Source organism: Mytilus edulis, chromosome 4 (genome assembly GCF_963676685.1).
Source record: "Mytilus edulis chromosome 4, xbMytEdul2.2, whole genome shotgun sequence".
Taxonomy (NCBI): Eukaryota; Metazoa; Mollusca; class Bivalvia; order Mytilida; family Mytilidae; genus Mytilus; species Mytilus edulis.
This window is the reverse complement of record NC_092347.1, coordinates 824,715-847,389: the sequence shown is the minus strand read 5'-3', so window position 1 is coordinate 847,389 and position 22,675 is coordinate 824,715. Positions and strand designations below refer to the sequence as shown.

Here is a 22,675-nt window from a genome sequence, read left to right as displayed (position 1 = left end):
GGAGGAGCGAGTAGATTAATAAGTAGTATATCGAAGTAAGGTCTTAATCCTATAATATCCAGTCATTGGAGGAGCGAGTAGATTAATAAGTAGTATATCGAAGTAAGGTATTGATCCTATAATATCCAGTCATTGGAGGAGCGAGTAGATTAATAAGTAGTATATCGAAGTAAGGTCTTAATCCTATAATATCCAGTCATTGGAGGAGCGAGTAGATTAATAAGTAGTATATCGAAGTAAGGTATTGATCCTGTAATATCCAGTCATTGGAGGAGCGAGTAGATTAATAAGTAGTATATCGAAGTAAGGTCTTAATCCTATAATATCCAGTCATTGGAGGAGCGAGTAGATTAATAAGTAGTATATCGAAGTAAGGTATTGATCCTGTAATATCCAGTCATTGGAGGAGCGAGTAGATTAATAAGTAGTATATCGAAGTAAGGTATTGATCCTGTAATATCCAGTCATTGGAGGAGCGAGTAGATTAATAAGTAGTATATCGAAGTAAGGTCTTAATCCTGTAATATCCAGTCATTGGAGGAGCGAGTAGATTAATAAGTAGTATATCGAAGTAAGGTCTTAATCCTGTAATATCCAGTCATTGGAGGAGCGAGTAGATTAATAAGTAGTATATCGAAGTAAGGTCTTAATCCTATAATATCCAGTCATTGGAGGAGCGAGTAGATTAATAAGTAGTATATCGAAGTAAGGTCTTAATCCTATAATATCCAGTCATTGGAGGAGCGAGTAGATTAATAAGTAGTATATCGAAGTAAGGTCTTAATCCTATAATATCCAGTCATTGGAGGAGCGAGTAGATTAATAAGTAGTATATCGAAGTAAGGTCTTAATCCTATAATATCCAGTCATTGGAGGAGCGAGTAGATTAATAAGTAGTATATCGAAGTAAGGTATTGATCCTATAATATCCAGTCATTGGAGGAGCGAGTAGATTAATAAGTAGTATATCGAAGTAAGGTCTTAATCCTGTAATATCCAGTCATTGGAGGAGCGAGTAGATTAATAAGTAGTATATCGAAGTAAGGTCTTAATCCTATAATATCCAGTCATTGGAGGAGCGAGTAGATTAATAAGTAGTATATCGAAGTAAGGTCTTAATCCTATAATATCCAGTCATTGGAGGAGCGAGTAGATTAATAAGTAGTATATCGAAGTAAGGTCTTGATCCTGTAATATCCAGTCATTGGAGGAGCGAGTAGATTAATAAGTAGTATATCGAAGTAAGGTATTGATCCTATAATATCCAGTCATTGGAGGAGCGAGTAGATTAATAAGTAGTATATCGAAGTAAGGTCTTAATCCTGTAATATCCAGTCATTGGAGGAGCGAGTAGATTAATAAGTAGTATATCGAAGTAAGGTCTTAATCCTATAATATCCAGTCATTGGAGGAGCGAGTAGATTAATAAGTAGTATATCGAAGTAAGGTCTTAATCCTATAATATCCAGTCATTGGAGGAGCGAGTAGATTAATAAGTAGTATATCGAAGTAAGGTCTTAATCCTGTCATATCCAGTCATTGGAGGAGCGAGTAGATTAATAAGTAGTATATCGAAGTAAGGTCTTAATCCTATAATATCCAGTCATTGGAGGAGCGAGTAGATTAATAAGTAGTATATCGAAGTAAGGTCTTAATCCTATAATATCCAGTCATTGGAGGAGCGAGTAGATTAATAAGTAGTATATCGAAGTAAGGTATTGATCCTGTAATATCCAGTCATTGGAGGAGCGAGTAGATTAATAAGTAGTATATCGAAGTAAGGTCTTAATCCTGTAATATCCAGTCATTGGAGGAGCGAGTAGATTAATAAGTAGTATATCGAAGTAAGGTATTGATCCTATAATATCCAGTCATTGGAGGAGCGAGTAGATTAATAAGTAGTATATCGAAGTAAGGTCTTAATCCTATAATATCCAGTCATTGGAGGAGCGAGTAGATTAATAAGTAGTATATCGAAGTAAGGTATTGATCCTGTAATATCCAGTCATTGGAGGAGCGAGTAGATTAATAAGTAGTATATCGAAGTAAGGTATTGATCCTATAATATCCAGTCATTGGAGGAGCGAGTAGATTAATAAGTAGTATATCGAAGTAAGGTCTTAATCCTATAATATCCAGTCATTGGAGGAGCGAGTAGATTAATAAGTAGTATATCGAAGTAAGGTCTTAATCCTATAATATCCAGTCATTGGAGGAGCGAGTAGATTAATAAGTAGTATATCGAAGTAAGGTATTGATCCTGTAATATCCAGTCATTGGAGGAGCGAGTAGATTAATAAGTAGTATATCGAAGTAAGGTCTTAATCCTGTAATATCCAGTCATTGGAGGAGCGAGTAGATTAATAAGTAGTGTATCGAAGTAAGGTCTTAATCCTGTAATATCCAGTCATTGGAGGAGCGAGACGACGTAGATTAATAAGTAGTATATCGAAGTAAGGTCTTAATCCTATAATATCCAGTCATTGGAGGAGCGAGTAGATTAATAAGTAGTATATCGAAGTAAGGTCTTGATCCTATAATATCCAGTCATTGGAGGAGCGAGATATTCCAGTATATCTACTATTCCTGTTTTGTCGAAGTAAGGTCTTGATCCTATAATATCCAGTTATGGAGGAGCGAGATATTACAGTATATCTACTATTCCTGTTTTGTCGAAGTAAGGTCTTGATCCTATAATATCCAGTCATTGGCGGAGCGAGACATTACAGTATATCTACTATTCCTGTTTTGTCGGATTGCTTTATAATTCATTATCAACATCTTATCAAAATCCAGCTTTTTAGAGTTTATAATGTTTGACAATCAACACGTATTTCTTGAATTAAACTATGATAAATCAAAGTACATGTGAATTCAAGTGATCTAATCAGTTTTAAGTTTAAGAATGAAATACATCTTGGTGTTAACGTTTTTGCACAAAACTTGAAAGGCGAAGTCAAAATAATCCATTTAAAAACACCAGACACTTGATCAAATGTTATGTAGACAAAACACAGTTGTTATATAACTGGGCCTTTTTCATTTTTTGTTTCGCACATTAGTAAATAATAACTTTGTGTTATTTACTGTACCAGACGAGGATACCTTAATATTTCATTGATGTACAACATGGTGATATGAGTTTTATATAAAGTAACATAAGTTGTTCATCCATTTTCAGAAAGAAATGAAGACAAAACTCATATTAATCCCCCCTCTAGTCTGATATTGATCCCCATCCGGTCCGATAATAATTCCCCTATTATCCGGTATAAATTCCCCCTCCCCTTCAGTCCGAAAGAAGGAGTTGTTCTGGTTTATGTATCTCCCTTCTTTCATTCGTTCACGTTTTCGTCCCATAAACTAGTCGTCTCGTTATTTTCAGGAAACTGCAAATCAGAGCTTGCTGTTCGGTGTCAGACAAGGCTTCGTGTTGAAGACCGTACTTTAAATAATGGTTTACTTTTAAAACTTTTGACTTGGATTGAGAGTTGTTTCATTTGCACTCATATCACATCTTATAGAATAGAATAGAATAGAATATTTTTATTTCCCAAATTACAGGGCCCATAAAGGGCATAAAATCAGATACAATTGATTTACATAATTGGTAACAACAACAATAGAGGCATATACATATATATATTTGGAATATCTATTAATATAAGTATGCTGTGTGATGCGTTTTCATATTCATCAACTTCCTGTTTACTTTGTACTTACATATTCATAAACACATCAACTTCCTGCTTACTTTATACTTACATATTCATAAACACACCAACTTCCTGCTTACCTTATACTTACATATTCATAAACACATCAACTTCCTGCTTACTTTATACTTACATATTCATAAACACACCAACTTGCTGATTACCTTATACTTACATATTCATAAACACACCAACTTTCTGCTTACCTTATACTTACATATTCATAAACACACCAACTTCCTGCTCACTTTATACTTACATATTCATACACACACCAACTTCCTGCTTACCTTATACTTACATATTCATAAACACATCAACTTCCTGCTTACCTTATACTAACATATTCATAAACACATCAACTTCCTGCTTACCTTATACTTACATATTCATAAACACACCAACTTCCTGCTTACTTTATACTTACATATTCATAAACACATCAACTTCCTGCTTACCTTATACTAACATATTCATAAACACATCAACTTCCTGTTTACTTTATACTTACATATTCATAATTGCATCAACTTCCTGCTTACCTTATACTTACATATTCATAAACACATCAACTTCCTGCTTACCTTATACTTACATATTCATAAACACACCAACTTCCTGCTAACTTTATACTTACATATTTATACACACATCAACTTCCTGCTTACTTTATACTTACATATTCATAAACACATCAACTTCCTGTTTACTTTATACTTACATATTCATAATTGCATCAACTTCCTGCTTACCTTATACTTACATATTCATAAACACATCAACTTCCTGCTTACCTTATACTTACATATTCATAAACACACCAACTTCCTGCTAACTTTATACTTACATATTCATAAACACATCAACTTCCTGCTTACCTTATACTTACATATTCATAAACACATCAACTTCCTGTTTACTTTATACTTACATATTCATATACACATCAACTTCCTGCTTACCTTATACTTACATATTCATAAACACACCAACTTCCTGATAACCTTATACTTACATATTCATAAACACACCAACTTCCTGCTTACCTTATACTAACATATTCATAAACACATCAACTTCCTGCTTACCTTATACTTACATATTCATAAACACACCAACTTCATGCTTACCTTATACTTACATATTCATAAACACACCAACTTTCTGCTTACCTTATACTTACATATTTATAAACACATCAACTTCCTGTTTACTTTATACTTACATATTCATAAACACATCAGCTACCTGCTTACCTTATACTTACATATTTATACACACATCAACTTCCTGCTTACTTTATACTTACATATTCATAAACACACCAACTTCCTGCTTACCTTATACTTACATATTCATAAACACATCAACTTCCTGTTTACTTTATACTTACATATTCATATTTGCATCAACTTCCTGCTTACCTTATACTTACATATTCATAAACACACCAACTTCCTGCTTACCTTATACTTACATATTCATAAACACATCAACTTCCTGCTTACCTTATACTAACATATTCATAAACACATCAACTTCCTGTTTACTTTATACTTACATATTTATACACACATCAACTTCCTGCTTACTTTATACTTACATATTCATAAACACACCAACTTCCTGCTTACCTTATACTTACATATTCATAAACACATCAACTTCCTGCTTACCTTATACTAACATATTCATAAACACATCAACTTCCTGTTTACTTTATACTTACATATTCATATTTGCATCAACTTCCTGCTTACTTTATACTTACATATTCATAAACACACCAACTTCCTACTTACCTTATACTTACATATTCATAAACACACCAACTTCCTGCTTACCTTATACTTACATATTTATAAACACACCAACTTCCTGCTTACCTTATACTTACATATTTATAAACACACCAACTTCCTGCTTACTTTATACTTACATATTCATTAACATATCAACTTCCTACTTACATAATACTGGAATACACACAAATTGATTTGGGTGAAATGTGTGTGCGCGCTCAACTTTGGTGTAACAGGATATAGGTCTGCCCCTCACAACTCCATTACCAAAGTCTGACCATAATGTAACCAAACTGTTACTACACAATGTATATCAATCATTAACTTACATTTGTTCACTACTGGAAGGAATTACCATTTAATTAGATCACAGTATTTAATAAAACATTTTTTATGTTCCCCAACTGTCATTTTGACAAGTGTTTGTCTTCATGCTGTTCACCTGGTGGTAAAATAAATTGTCAGTGTCAACACCTAACCGGTCATCATCTTAATTACCGTCCACTTTCCTTATAACGTGTGAAACATTTTTACAGGGATTTGATTTAACAACAATTGGTAAGACGATTTTAAACCATAAATATTTTTAAAAGGAGGGGGGGGGGGGGGGGGGGTACAATCAGAAGACGATTTAAAACAACAAATATGTCAACAATTCTAGCTATAATTTATTTGGTCAATCATTTATAATTTTAATTATTAATTAAAGGTGTGCGATCAAACTTTGAAAAACATTTGAGAAATGTGTGACAAAGTGGAAAAGGAAAAAAAGGGTTGTTGTTGTTCATAGCTTGAAGAGACGATTTTAAATAGGCAATATGTTAGTAAGTAAGTAAGTAAGTAATTTTTATTGGTTTAAAATCCACAATTACAGGATTGATACCAAGACAATACAAATTTGTTATACACAAACATACAAACATATATATATCATACCAATTTCATAAACATTATGAGGAGGTGGTACCACAAAGTTATTTAGTGCTTAATAAAGAATATGTGACGGGGGTGCAATTGGATAGACGATGTGTAACAAGTGGTGGGGTCTACGATTGCTAATACGATTTTAAACACGAATTACGATAAGGGGGTGGGTGGTACTTGGTTAGATATGGTAAACGGGGAGATGTACATTATAAACATTATAAACATCAAATATTATTGGGGGTACACGTAACTCTACATGAGGTATAGGGCTCTTGTCTTTTACAAACTCTCTCTCGAACACACACTCCATAATCTATAATATTATAAGAGAGCATAAACCTGAAGCACGGGGAGGCACTCTACTGTCTCCACACGGCACTAAAGACAAACTGTAAAAACCTGAAGCACGGGGAGGCACTCTACTGTCTCCACACGGCACTAAAGACAAACTGTAAAAACCTGAAGCACGGGGAGGCACTCTACTGTCTCCACGCGGTACTAAAGACAAACTGTAAAAACCTGAAGCACGGGGAGGCACTCTACTGTCTCCACGCGGTACTAAAGACAAACTGTAAAAACCTGAAGCACGGGGAGGCACTCTACTGTCTCCACGCGGTACTAAAGACAAACTGTAAAAACCTGAAGCACGGGGAGGCACTCTACTGTCTCCACGCGGTACTAAAGACAAACTGTAAAAACCTGAAGTACGGGGAGGCACTCTACTGTCTCCACACGGCACTAAAGACAAACTGTAAAAACCTGAAGCACGGGGAGGCATTCTACTGTCTCCACACGGCACTAAAGACAAACTGTAAAAACCTGAAGCACGGGGAGGCACTCTACTGTCTCCACACGGCACTAAAGACAAACTGTAAAAACCTGAAGCACGGGGAGGCACTCTACTGTCTCCACGCGGTACTAAAGACAAACTGTAAAAACCTGAAGCACGGGGAGGCACTCTACTGTCTCCACACGGCACTAAAGACAAACTGTAAAAACCTGAAGCACGGGGAGGCACTCTACTGTCTCCATACGGCACTAAAGACAAACTGTAAAAACCTGAAGCACGGGGAGGCACTCTACTGTCTCCACGCGGTACTAAAGACAAACTGTAAAAATCTGAAGCACGGGGAGGCACTCTACTGTCTCCACACGGCACTAAAGACAAACTGTAAAAACCTGAAGCACGGGGAGGCACTCTACTGTCTCCACACGGCACTAAAGACAAACTGTAAAAACCTGAAGCACGGGGAGGCACTCTACTGTCTCCACACGGCACTAAAGACAAACTGTAAAAACCTGAAGCACGGGGAGGCACTCTACTGTCTCCACACGGCACTAAAGACAAATTGTAAAAACCTGAAGCACGGGGAGGCACTCTACTGTCTCCACACGGCACTAAAGACAAACTCTGTAAAAACCTGAAGCACGGGGAGGCACTCTACTGTCTCCACACGGCACTAAAGACAAACTCTGTAAAAACCTGAAGCACGGGGAGGCACTCTACTGTCTCTACACGGCACTAAAGACAAACTCTGTAAACAAAAATCAAAGTCGCTCTACATAAAGTATAGGAACCATGTCTTTTGAGTCACTCTACATAAGCTATAGCTTAGGGCTGATGCCTTTTGACTGTCACTCTTCATGAGTTTGGGATCAGGCCTTTTGACGGTCAATGTACATTATATAGAAATCATGCCGTTTGATTGTCACGCCACATGGGGTATAGAAATCTTGCTTGTTGACAGTCACTCTACATTATGTAAGGAATCATGCTTTTCGACTGTGATTCTACTTAAGATATAGAAATCTTGTTTTTTTACTGTCGCGCTTCATTAGGTCTAGACATTATGCCTTTTGATTGTCACGCAACATGGGGTATATAAATCTTGCTTTTTGACTGTCACTCTACATTATGTATTATAGACATGTCTTTTAGTTGTAACTCTACATAAGATATAGAAAGCATGCCCTTTGACAGTCACTCTACATTATGTAGAGAATCATGCTTTTCGACTGTGATGCACTTAAGATATAAAAATCTTGCTTTTTTTACTCTCGCGCTTCATTAGGTCTAGACATTATGCCTTTTGATTGTCACGCCACATGGGGTATATAAATCTTGCTTGTTGACAGTCACTCTACATTATGTAAAAAATCATGCTTTTCGACTGTGACTCAACTTAAGATATAGAAATCTTTTTGACTGTCACGCTACATTCAAGTTAGGTATAGAAATCATGCCTTTTGTTTATCACGGCACATGGGGTATGGAAATATTGCGTTGTTGACAGTCACTTTACAATATGGATACAAATCTGTTGACTGTCACGCCCCATAAGTTACAGAAATGTTGCCGTTTGACTGTCACCCTACATGATGTTTAGAAATCTTAACTTTTGACAGCCACTCTACATAAGATAAAGGAATCTTGCCTTTTGAGCGCCACTCCAAATGGGATGTAGATATGCATTTTGACTGTCACTCCACATGAGGTGTAGAAATATATTTTGAGTGCTCTCCATTTAAGCTGAATACATTTTATTTATGTTATGAGATGTTTTTCTTGTTTCTCAGTTATAAATGAGAAGATGAAGGGTTTTTGGATGAATATTGTCTTATTTGTTCTCCGTGAACTTCTTACCCTTGGTTGTATACGGAAATCATGTGTAATGTGTGATCAAGATTAGGCTATAAGTGTAATGTGATATAAACCTGTTAAATGGTGGTATTGATTGATCCGTCTATTGTTACTGCTGCTCTAAAAATAAATCCATTAAAAACTATTGTATTTTTGATTGTAGTTACATCATGTTCATTAATAAATGTGAAACGGGAAAATCTCAATGACATTAAAAATACTAAGTTCTAATAATTGTTTTCTTTCTGATGTTGATAATCAAGAATCAATAAGATGAGGGCGTAAGATAAATATACTTATTGATTCTTCATCAGCTTCTAACATGCTGCACTCCTTTTGGTTGTAATTGTACATCATGACGTGTTTTGGTCAGAGTATTTTGATGAATTTTTAATAAGAAATGCATGATAAGAAAATATTTTGGTGTTGATGTCCGGTGCAAAGATGTACTCAAGGTCAGTTACTTACTTTACTTCCCTATTTTGTTCCGTATTTAGAAACTACATACAACATATGGTTATGAGTGAAGTAGATGCTGGAACGTGTATACTCGTGATAGATGCGCATATGTCCATATTTCTTCTTATTTATTTCTTCTCTTAAGTAACGCGTTTAGTTATCCTTGAAGTTTATCGCTTCATTAATGGATGCACATTTATTTTGATGTTTATCGCTTCATTAATGGATGTACATTTATTTTTGCTTTGTGAAGATACAACATGTTTTATTCCTAGTAAAACCTGTATAAATTTTATATACAGCCTCACATATACAACATACATCTTGTTAAAGAAGACATCATTATTTCCCAGGACTGTACATATGTTATACACAGTCACACATATATACAACATACATCAAGACAATATCTCTATTTTGCAGGTCTGATAATTCAGCCACCATGACATTAATGGAGGAGAAGGATCAGAATGGTTTTACCCCTCACCCAGAACCTGAGGGTGATATTACAATAGAGGACGAAGTTCACGTCACCGATGATGCCCTAATCTATGGTGTTACTGACAACCCTCCTATACATCTCACTATACTATTTGCCTTCCAGGTATTTATTTACATCTCCTCAAGTGTTCTATTAGTCCTTTCATTTTGTAAACATAAACTAGTCCTTAAGTTCCGTAGAAAATTATATACCCTTAATAATTGTTGCCATTGCTATTCCGTTTATAGATAATGGTAACATCAACGGCATGTGGTGACAAATAACATGAATAAGATGACATATAAGAACAAATTTTAAAGTTTTTTTAATAAGAAATTACATTAAAAGATAAATTAAAGAGAATGAATTATGTGGATTGGTATTGTGCTTTGCTCTAACTTTTTTTGTGTGGGAAATCCTACCCGGGGTCAACTGTCCATCCAGCAGCTAGTAATTTTTGAATACCGACTCCCAGGGTTTACCGTCTAGCCAATGGCCAGTAGTTTTCTACTGATATCAAGGGCCTTCCGTCCACCCAAAAGCAGTAATTTTCTACCGCTTCCCAGGGCCCAGCGTCTGCAAACAGCCAGTATTATAATACTGATTCCCAGAGGTCAAATATCCACCTAGAAGCTAGATGACCAGTAACTGTTACTCGACATAACAAAGGGTCATGCATAAATGTAAGTGTTGGACATGTACTAAAAGAGAACTATGGATTAACATAGAAACATAAAGACTAAGCAACACAAACCCTAGAAATAACTAGGGGTGATGTGCTCTGATAGGGTAAGCAGATCCTGTTCTACATGTGACACCCGTCATGTGCTCGGGGAGGGTAAGCAGATCCTGTTCTACATGTGCTCTGGGAGGGTAAGCAGATCCTGTTCTACATGTGACACCCGTCATGTGCTCTGGGAGGGTAAGCAGATCCTGTTCTACATGTGCTCTGGGAGGGTAAGCAGATCCTGTTCTACATGTGCCCTGGGAGGGTAAGCAGATCCTGTTCTACATGTGACACCCGTCATGTGCTCTGGGAGGGTAAGCAGATCCTGTTCTACATGTGCTCTGGGAGGGTAAGCAGATCCTGTTCTGCATGTGCTCTGGGAGGGTAAGCAGATCCTGTTCTACATGCGACACCCGTCATGTGCTCTGGGAGGGTAAGCAGATCCTGTTCTACATGTGCTCTGGGAGGGTAAGCAGATCCTGTTCTACATGTGCTCTGGGAGGGTAAGCAGATCCTGTTCTACATGTGACACCCGTCATGTGCTCTGGGAAGGTAAGCAGATCCTGTTCTACATGTGACACCCGTCATGTGCTCTGTGAGGGTAAGCATATCCTGTTCTATATGTGACACCCGTCGTGTTGCTGCTCATGTTAGTACTAAGCTTGTTTCAGAATAAAGTCTGTCATAGGTCTACACTATTTAGTAAAGCTTGTTTCAGAATAAAGTCTGTCATAGGTCTACACTATTTAGTAAAGCTTGTTTCAGAATAAAGTCTGTCATAGGTCTACACTATTTAGTATCTGCTCATGTTAGTACTAAGCTTGTTTCAGAATAAAGTCTGTCATAGGTCTACACTATTTAGTATCTGCTCATGTTAGTACTAAGCTTGTTACAGAATAAAGTCTATCATAGGTCTACACTATTTAGTATCTGCTCATGTTAGTACTAAGCTTGTTTCAGAATAAAGTCTGTCATAGGTCTACACTATTTAGTATCTGCTCATGTTAGTACTAAGCTTGTTTCAGAATAAAGTCTATCATAGGTCTACACTATTTAGTATCTGCTTATGTTAGTTCTAAGCTTGTTTCAGAATAAAGCCTGTCATAGGTCTACACTATTTAGTATCTGCTCATTTTAGTACTAAGCTTGTTTCAGAATAAAGTCTGTCATAGGTCTACACTATTTAGTATCTGCTCATGTTAGTACTAAGCTTGTTTCAGTCTGTCATAGGTCTACACTATTTAGTATCTGCTCATGTTAGTACCAAGCTTGTTTCAGTCTGTCATAGGTCTACACTATTTAGTATCTGCAGAGACATAAACATGGTATACCCGGTCCGAATAGACAAGTTACGATTCTCGTGTACTGAGAGAACAACAATCAGATAAGGGAAGCCTTACAACAACTACCTGAGGGATCCATGGATAGCCTGTTTTTTTGAAAAGATTTAATGTCTACCCTTAAAGTATGAAAAACACCCCTTTTCTTGTGGAAGTTAAAACTCAATCATTCTTTCATATCTCTACATAGATAACTTCCTAGACCTTAAATTGCACATATAATAGTTGCCAATAGACGTTGATAAAAAATCAGAAGTTTTTTACGATTTTGAATCTCTGACAATGCAACAACTCGACTATATTAACTTAATAGACATGTAAGTCTCAAATGCAGTAATGCATATTAACAGTAGATCAAATCAGTCAGGTGCTTGATACCGTCTCCCAGGTATTTCAGTGACAAAATAATTTACATTTAAAAATTTAAAAATAATTTCATTTAATCTTCAGTTTTACACCTATATGACTTATTCTAAAGGTAAAATTTAGCTACATTTATGCAACGTCATCGTATAAAATAGATCAAACAGGCAGCCTTAAGCTTCAAAATAGACACTTAACAATGTATTATAACTCCATAATACATTCTTTGATTTCTGTGTTGAAAATTGAGCCTATAATAATAAAAAATGAAGACTTTGCTATAATTCTACGACCCCCTTAAATATGTTATATATATGCCTACAGCACGCATCCCATATACTGGAAAACCAGTTCGCATTGTCTATAATTCCAATACCTTAGATGTATTACCAACCATTAAGACATTTAGGACCTGAAAGCTCTTCATCTTCGTGCGTTATCGCGTACAGGACAGTAGTCACCACTTTGGTAATGACATGTATATTGATTATATGGTCATTTTTATAAATTTACTGTTTGCAAAATTTATGAATTTTTCGAAATACTAAGGATTTTCTTATCCTAGGGATAGATTACCTTAGTCGTATTTGGCACAACCTTTTGGAATTTAGGGTCCCCAATGCTCTTCAACTTTATACTTAATTGGCTTTCTTACTTTTTAGCTCACCTGTCCTAAAAGGCCAAGTTAGCATTTCTCATCACTTGGCGTCCGTCGTCCGTCGTCGTTAACTTTTACAAAAATCTTCTCCTCTGAAACTGCTAAGCTAAATTCAACCAAACCTTGCCACAATCATCACTAGGGTATCTTGTATGAAAAATGTGTCCGGTGACCCGACAAACCAACCAAGATGGCCGTCATGGCTAAAAATAGAACATAGGGGTAAAATGTAGATTTTGGCTTACGACTCTGAAACCAAAGTATTAAAGTAAATATGACATGGGTTAAATTGTTTATTAGGACAAGATCTATCTGCCTTGAAATTTTCAGATGAATCGAACAACCGCTTGTTGGGTTGCTGCCTCTGAATTGGTAATTTTAAGAACATTTTGCAGTTTTTGGTTATTATCTTGAATATTATTATAGATAGAGATAAACTGTAATCAGCTAAATGTTCAGCAAAGTAAGATCTACAAATAAGTCAACATGACTAAAATGGTTATTTGACCCATTAATGAGTTATTGTCCTTTATAGTCATTTTTTTACCAATTTATTTGTAAATGTTTGTAATCTTTTACAAAAATCTTCTCCCCTGAAACAACTGGGCCAAATTTAACCAAACATAGCCACAGTCATTATTGGGGTATGTATTTGAAAAATGTGTCCGATGACCCAGCCAACCAATTAAGATGGCGGCCATGACTAGAAACAGAATATAGGGGTAAAATGTAGATTTTAGCTTACAACTCTGAAACCGAAGTATTTAGAGTAAATCTGACTTTGGTTAAATTGTTTATCAAGTCAATATCTATCTGCCCTGAAATTTTCAGATGTATTGGATAAATGGTTGTTGGGTTGCTGCCCCTAATTGGTAATTTGTATGGAATTTTTGCTGTTTTTGGTTATTATTTTGAATATTATTAAAGATAGAGATTAACTGTAAACGGCAATAATGTTCAGCAAAGAAAGATCTACAAATAAGTCAAATGACTAAAATGGTCAGTTGACCCCTTAAGGAATTATCGCCCTTTATAGTAAATTTTTAACAATTTTCTTTAATTTGGTAAATTTTTGTAAATTTTTACAAAATATTTTCCTCTGCAATTAAAGGGTCAAGTCCATTGTAGATAGAAAAAATTGCAAGTAGCAAGAACTTCAGTAAAGTAAGATTTACAAACACATCAGCATCACCAAAACACAATTTTGTCATGAATCCATCTGTGTCCTTTGTTTAATATGCACATAGACCAAGGTGAGCGACACATACTCTTAAGAGCCTCTAGTTTTATTAGAGCATCACTGGTGAGTCTTATTTATACGAAACGCGCGTCTGGCGTACCAAACTATTACCCTGGATCCTTTGATAACTATTTGACATTTTTAACTACTTTATGCAAGCGTCACTGACAAGTCTTTTGTAGACAAAACGCTAGTCGTGTGTACGTCTTAGTTGATGTGTTTCCCTCGGTTTTAGTTTGTAACCCGGATTTGTTTTCTCTCAATTGATAAATGACTTTCAAACAGCGGTATACTACTGTTGCCTTTTTTTATGTACACGTTTTTTAGCCAGGTATCTATGATAAGTTATAATTATACCATATACCTAAAATAAGATTAAAAAATACTTTCTTTCTGACAGCCAGTTCTCTCATTCTAGCAAACCAGTTGGCATTGTCTTTAATTCCAACAAACCCCTAATTAATTTATCTTTATTGTCAGCCAGTTATACATCTGGCAAGCCTAGTGGCATTGTCTATTATTCTAACAAACCCCTGAATAAGTTAATATTTTACTTTCAGCAAGCACTCCTCTCTCTGGCAAATCAACTAGCATTGTCTATTATGGTAGCGGAAGCTGTGTGTGGAGAAACAAATGGCATGTTTAAAACGAGGCTGCTCAGTACCACTCTATTTATGGATGGTATTACCACACTGATGATGATTTTGTTTGGAGTGAGGTAAGAATAAAAAAAGACGAAAGACTACCTTTGAGTTGAGTAGAAAGTATCACACATTAAAAATGAAGACAATCAGGCAAGGATAAGATAAATATAATTACTGGCTGCTGATAAAATCAGGCAAAGGAGGTGAAGTTATCAAAGATACGTACTGTGATAGTTACTCATTATGATGGAAAGTGTCCGAAAACTCTTCACAGGTTTTATCTTTAAAGTCATATGATACCTCAAATTTAACTGAACAGTAAATATTGTAATGGCTTAATCTGTTGTTTCGTTGGTTTCCTCTTACATTTGTCTTATAGTTGTTATGTTTCCCTCTGTTTTAATTTGTAACCTGGATTTGTTTTCTCTTAATCGATTTTTGACTTTTGAACACCGAACAAAAAGGGAACAAATAATGCTCATGTTACCTGAATTAAAATAAAATTTCTATTCCATTCTTAAAGTAAAATTATATATAAAGCTATCATCAATCGATTCTTAAGGATTTTCTTTTTTAAATTGAACGCATTGCCAATATAAAAAGACAATACACTAACATCGGTCTATAATCCTCTCATTTGGAAGTGTATCCATGATTCTGGGTTAATTGTTTTTAAAATGATCAGCAGAAAACACTTTCCACAAACAGGTCAAATGTTATAAGTTGTCAGTCAACTCCTTATTGGAGATATACACCTTAAAAGATCAATATTATTAATTTTTCGTGATGTTTCTGTGAACTATAGTAGAAAGAGAAATACTTTTTAACAGCACAATGATGACCAGGGCAATATTATATACGTGAACAAGGCTGAAACGCTAACCTACCGCAAGTTGACTCCTTTTGTAGTTATTATAATTTAAAGGTAAATTTTACCAATTTTAGGGAAATTTGTGATTAAATTTGTCATAGATACTAGTTTTGTCTTCAAAAGACTCATCGGTGACGCTGGAATAAAAAATGTAAAAGCAAAACGCCAAATAAAGTACGAAGTTAGTAACAATTTTAACCATGGTGTAGTGGTTAGTGCATCGGACTACTAACACAAAGGTTCCTGATTCGATTCCCGTTCGGGAAGAAAATTTCAGGGACTGAATTTTCGGCTCTCCCTTGACACCATTTGCGAGTATGGTCTCGAGGAAACGATGATAGTCCGTCGGAAGGGGACGATAAATGGCTGACCCGTGTTAAGAGAGAGACATATCTCTTGCACGTTAGAGACAACCCTTGTAGATTTCGAAAAAGAGCAGGCTAAGGCCGCTACAAGGCAGCATTCGCACCCGCAAATTGGAAAGGGATTAATATAAGTTGCAAAACTTGTTTCCCAATTCACTATAAATAAATATGTTTAAACTAAACAGTTTTAACATGGTTAGTTTACTGTGTATTGAACAATAATATTATATGATTATATCAATGAAAGTTGTGTTTATACTGTGTTATATGAAACAGAGTAGTTTCATATTTGTGAACTGATTTATGTTAGAAAAGAACACATACTGTACATATCATTATGTTGTGAGACTAGAGGTTTTATTATACACATTATATAAGCATGAAGTATACCCGTCTTGAAAAGTTGAAAAGACCAATATCTCTTTTACTAGCAACACATTTACAAATGATGTAAATTCTGATTAGGTGTCACAAAAGACATCTAAATTGAACACCCTACATTTCATTCTGTAGGTTAATTGTGTATTTGTATTATAAATACCTTGAATTTTTATTTGTCTGTTGGTTATTTTACAAATATTTAAATGGATTATTATAAAAAATATTAACAATTTAGTCACGGAAAATTGTAAATTTGGAATGTTTTATTGATCTTGAAATCCATCCATTTGAAAAATTGTCTAAAAGGCTGAATAAATTTGAATGAATTTATATTTTTACAAATATAGTATGAAATTACATATATGTTCATTATGTTGTAAGGATTCATATATTAGCCTTTTGTTTACTTTAAAATGTTTGTTCATTAGACGAGAAAGAAAAAATGTGGGAAAAAATAAGGTTTACGAAAATATAAATTAAATGTAATTTAGTATATATATCTACTTAGAACATTTGATAGTGTCTTTATAAAATTAGAATACTGAAGTATGGTGAAACTTAGTTTACAAGGCTTAAGGTCAGTCTAAAAAGTAAAATCACAAAAATACTGAACTTAGAGGAAAATTAATTCGGAAAGTCCATAATCACATGGCAAAATCAAATAACAAAACGCATCAAAAACGAATGGACAAGAACTGTCATATTCCTGACTTGGTAAGAGGTTACTTGGTGGTAATCAATTCCATTTTCCTGAAACTTTTTAACAACGATGTTAAACTCTCAAATAAAGGAGTTAATTCGCTTAAACGTATAAATTTGGCCCTAGATATCTGCAAAATGTGACGGCACTAATGTTGAGAAAGTTGGATGAAGATATATATTAAATTATCCTATTGTTTCGATTCATTTTTTTATAGCCAATTTTCTACTTAAGAAAATGCCTGTACCAAGTCAGAAATATGACATTGTTATCAATTCGTTTGATGTTTTTGAGCTTTTGATTTTGCCATGTGATTAATAAATAAACTCATCATAGATATCAGGACTAAATTTAGTATATACGCCAGACGCGCGTTTCGTCTACAAAAGACTCATCAGTGACGCTCGAATGATAAGGTACTTTCCTTTGTTAATTTTCCTCGGAATTCAGTATTTTTGTGATTTTATTTTTGTTGCATTATCAAGGGACATATGCCTCTTTATTGTTCATGATTTGGCGTTTGAATCTAGTTTCATTTATTTTAAGTTATGTTGTCAGCATTTTAAACTACATGACCTTTAACAAAATCATTAAATACTTAGTGGGCTTGCATGATTATACTTATAAGCCACCTGGCAGTGATATGATATTCCATCCTTAGATTGGATTCCTAAGCTACACAAGAATCCTTATAAGGAAAGGTATATTGCAGGTTCTTCCGAGTGTTCCACTAAACCCCTTTCTAAAGTTCTTACTACCATACTCACTGCAGTCAAAGAAGGACTTCAGAAATATTCCGAAACGATATATTCAAGAAGTGGTGTTAATCAGATGTGGATACTCAAAAATTCAAAAGAGTTATTGGTGAATTTACAATCTCAATCATTAAAACATTGTACCAACATTAAAACCTTTGATTTTTCAACTCTTTATACCACTATTCCACATACTAAACTTAAAGCTCGACTGAAAGAAGTCGTCAGTTTATGTTTCTTTAACAAAAAGGGCACTAGACGTTTTACATATCTGGTTTTGGGCTGGAATTCAGCTTACTTTGTGAAAAATCCAGGAGAAAATGTACCGACGAGGATATCACTGCCATGCTGGACTCTTTAATTGACAACATATTTGTTGAATTTGGAGGTTTGGTCTTCCAACAGACTTTTGGAATCCAAATGGGTACCAATTGCGCTCCTCTACTTGCAGATTTGTTTTTTATATTCCTATGAAGCAGAATTTATTCAAGGGCTTGTACAGAAAGGAGAAAAGAAATTAGCCCAGTCTTTTAATATCATCTTTCGGTATATTGATGATGTACTGTCTCTTAATAATAATAGATTTAGTGATCACGTACATTTAATATATCCAAGTGAACTTGAAATTAAAGATACTACCGACACAGATAAATCTGTTTCATATTTAGACCTTTTTCTCGAAATGACTACTGATGGTAGGTTGAATACCAAAATTTATGACAAACGCGATGATTTTAATTTTCCTATAGTCAACTTTCCATTTCTGTGTAGCAACATCCCAGCGGAACCAGCATATGGAGTATATGTGTCTCAATTGATACGTTACCCTAGAGCTAGCTCAAAGTACGTTGATTTTGTTGAACGAGGAATACTGCTTTCTCAAAAGTTGCTAAGACAGGGCTATGAATCAATCAAGTTAAGGTCATCACTCAAGACATTTTACGGTCGCCATCATGATCTGATTGGCCATTATGACAAAAGTGTGTCAGAAATCATATCTGATATTCTTCCTCACTCATAATAACCTTCCATCATTACCGAACTGAACAAAAAAATAACACGACGGGTGCCGTATACGGTGCAGGAAATGCTTACCCTTGCGGAGCACCTGATTTCACTCCCGGTTTTTAGTGGAGTTCGTGTTGTTTCTTAATTATTATTTATAACTGTTGATGTAAATGTCTGTTGGTTTTGTGAGTCTTTGTTTACTCCTTGGTTTTGATTGTTATTGTCTTAGAACAATCAATAATTTCTTTGCTTGTAGGGTTTAGAAGCCATTTTCTTCCTCTTTGATTTCTTTTCCTTTTATGATCAAAGAAATATTTAAAATGAAAATTATAACTAAAATGACATAACGCATGGTGAAATAATGGTTTGGATTATCAAACGGCTTTTATTTCATTATGCTCGCATAAATGTTATGCTTCATTTACAGTAAGCACAGTTTTGACATTATTTTTATACGACAGCAAAATATTTTGCAGTTGTATATTGGTATCATGTCGTCGTCGTCGTCGTCGTCGTCGTCAGCGTCCTCCAAAGACATTTGGTTTCCGGAAAATAACTTAAGTATAAGTAAATACAAATCTATAAAATTTAAACACAAGGTTTATAACCTGTTACCACAAAAGAAAGGTTATGATTATTTTTGGGGGTTATGGTCCAAACCGTTTAGGAATTAGGGTAAAAAACGTGCCTAAATAAGCATTTTTCAAGTTTACAGACATTAACTTGTGGAACGGCGTATGGATCTCTGAAATTATACCACAATGTTCTATAGCACAAAGGAATGCTAGGAGGGTTTGTGGCTCAAGCCGTTTAGGAATTAGGGGCAAAAAAGGGGGGAACAAGGGTTTTCTGGTTAATAGACAATTACAATGTTATGTTTGAATAACCTTCCTTACACTGGTTTTAAATTATGTATACAGAAATGTTTTATTATCTTGAGGTGATTAGCTGTTAATTTATTTTTAGAAGTTAAAATTTAAAAAATGCTGATTAATGTATATTAGTTTAAGCCATGATTATATATGTCATTTTCTATTTTAAGACTTTTATGATGTATTTGAATGGGTTGTTATGGTTTCACACTCCATTGGAAAATTGAACTGAGATTATGACCTTATCTTGAGGGAAAGAATATTTTTTTATGTGGAAAAAGTGATGGGGGACAATGTTTTTTCTCCTCAAAATTACAGAAATTAAAAAGACAATTTCTTCAAATATTATTCTTATTGCAAAAAAAAAGGGGGGGGGGTCCATTCGAAACAGCATAGTGTAATGCACAAAAGCAAAACAATTGAATATAAATTCAAATCATATAACCAATTCTAAGTTCTTTGACTACAGTTATTCTGTATCAGAAACCTACTATGTATCAAATATCTAATTACAATCCAAATTCAGATCAAGACCTGTATCAAGCCCGAATATTGTGTTCATTTTTGCCCCAACTGTTCAGTGTTGGACTTCTGCGGTCGTATATAAGCAATTTATTCAATCTACAATGTATCTGTTAAAATATGATTCTTCTTCCCTTAACAGGTTACCATTATTCCAAGGTGCAGCTTTTGAGTACACAGTGCCGTTACTTGCACTTCAGACACTTGATCCTGAACGATGTGACCCACAAATAATAACGGGTATGTTTACCGTGCCAGTAACACATAACGAATTCTATCTCAATATTCAATTGGCATTGTGAAGTTTTTTTAAAAATTACTTTGTACATTAAGATGTTCCATAATAATCAATTTCTGCAAGTATGTACACAAAGTCTGTAAGTCTGTGTGTCTGAATCTCCAGTTTAGTAGCATATCAAAGTCTTTAGAAAAACATTTGTCAAGCCGAATCCCATCAACCCATTCTAATTGTATTTCTACAATGGCAGTTTTAAAGAACTCTAATAGGAGTATGTCCTTCCTGCAATGCTAATGATTACAACTTCACATTACATCCATACATATTGCCAGTAGATGTAGAGTCACATTATAACACTATCAATTGATAAACGACAAATAGACAAATTTTTTGTGTACGAAGTCCTTTTATAAATTTACTTTCCTCAACCTTAACATTTGAAAGTCAGTGATGTAACAATGGAAGAACAATCAGAAGTTATGTGACCAATGAATTTGTATCTCCTCTTTTACACATATTAACATGCTGCTGTCAGTGCATGCAGATTGTTTACGTTTTGTCTTCATTCCCTATTTAAGTATTGTGGGAAGTAAAATCACAAAAATACCGAGAAAAATTCAAAACGAAAGTCCCATATGAAATGGTTCCTGACTAGGTACAGGTATTTTCTTATGAAGATAATGGTGGATTATACCTGCTTTTATAGCTAGCCAAACCTCTCACTTGTATGACAGTCGTATACATTTCCATTGAGTCATAAAGCGACACATAGGTATGCTGTTTCCGGCGTCAACGGCAACGTCGGCGTCAACAATGTATTAGTTTGTAATTAGAAGGGTGAAGGTTTTTTCTTTTACAATGCTTTACATTGAATTACATCAATTCACTACTAGGACTAATTTGAAGTTAAGAATTGTGTGAACATTAAACAGAAATCCTTATTTCATTGCAGAAAGCTCTTTTTACAATTCAACATTAAACATATCAATATTAGTTAATAGAACAACAAGTGCAGATGATATTTTATATGGACAAGTTCAAAAGGTAAGTACTCATTGTATACTGAACTCCTAGTCAAATTTAAAAAGAAAAATAAATATATAAAAGATATATGGCTGTGGGGTACAATTTTGTTCGTGGATTTTTGGAGAAAAATCAATGGATTCATTATTTTCGTTGGATATCAATTGTCAATTTCCGCAATTGACCCTGTAATAAATTATCGACTTTTAATAATTTCGTTCCCAAGACGTAGGAAAAAGCAATTTAATATGCAAATTATTAAACACAAATATACTTCTTTATTTAATTGTACCTTTGATAAGCTGCATATGTCTGCTGGCTATTACTTTAGTGTGATACACATTATTATAGTTTAAGATTGCATTTAAATCAAAAATAGAGGAATACGTAGAGAAAATATATAAACCTTAAGTGAATTTTCATGAGTATAAGGTTATATTCAGCTTCTAAATATAAAGGAAGATCATCTCATGTCAGAATCTATTGCTTTCTTGAATAATGAAGTATATGACTAAAATCTAGCATACAATAATCTTATTTTTTAAGAATCATCAACATGAAGCATGAATTCCATGTTTCGGAACGTATTATATTAAAGATAATTCTTTTAAAAACCTACACATAAACCTTGGAATAATTTAAAATCATTCAAAACAATAGAAAATTCATTAAATGATGTAACGTTTTTTTCATACAATAAAACAAAGACCATTGTAGTATTTATTTACGTTATAGAGTTTGGCTAGTGGCCATTCCACATGTTCCATGCTTGTTATTTGATTATGTAATTAAGTTTGAAATTAAATGCATCTCCTTATTGACACAAACTAAACTTAACATACATTTATCTCAACGACGAGGATGGTTTTTAATGACATTGACTTACCGTGATGGTCCTGCATGGTCGGTGCCATTGTGGTTCCGAAAAGTAGAAATATGTAC

At 34.5% G+C, this 22,675-nt stretch overlaps 1 protein-coding gene across 7 annotated transcripts in view; it reads left to right on the top strand.

The window, feature by feature from the left end:
* Nucleotides 1-22,675, top strand: part of LOC139518718 (solute carrier family 23 member 2-like) — a 69,239-nt gene that overhangs the window by 34,876 nt on the left and 11,688 nt on the right. For 6 of the 7 annotated variants that reach the window (XM_071310208.1, XM_071310204.1, XM_071310207.1 and 3 more), the window contains 4 exons: nt 9,969-10,149; nt 14,915-15,072; nt 20,615-20,712; nt 21,663-21,754. In XM_071310208.1, the coding sequence (XP_071166309.1) occupies nt 9,969-10,149; nt 14,915-15,072; nt 20,615-20,712; nt 21,663-21,754 (529 nt within the window). Of the gene's footprint in view, nt 1-9,138; nt 9,542-9,968; nt 10,150-14,914; nt 15,073-20,614; nt 20,713-21,662; nt 21,755-22,675 lie in introns of those variants that run through there. The other variant, XM_071310206.1, reaches the window with a different exon arrangement.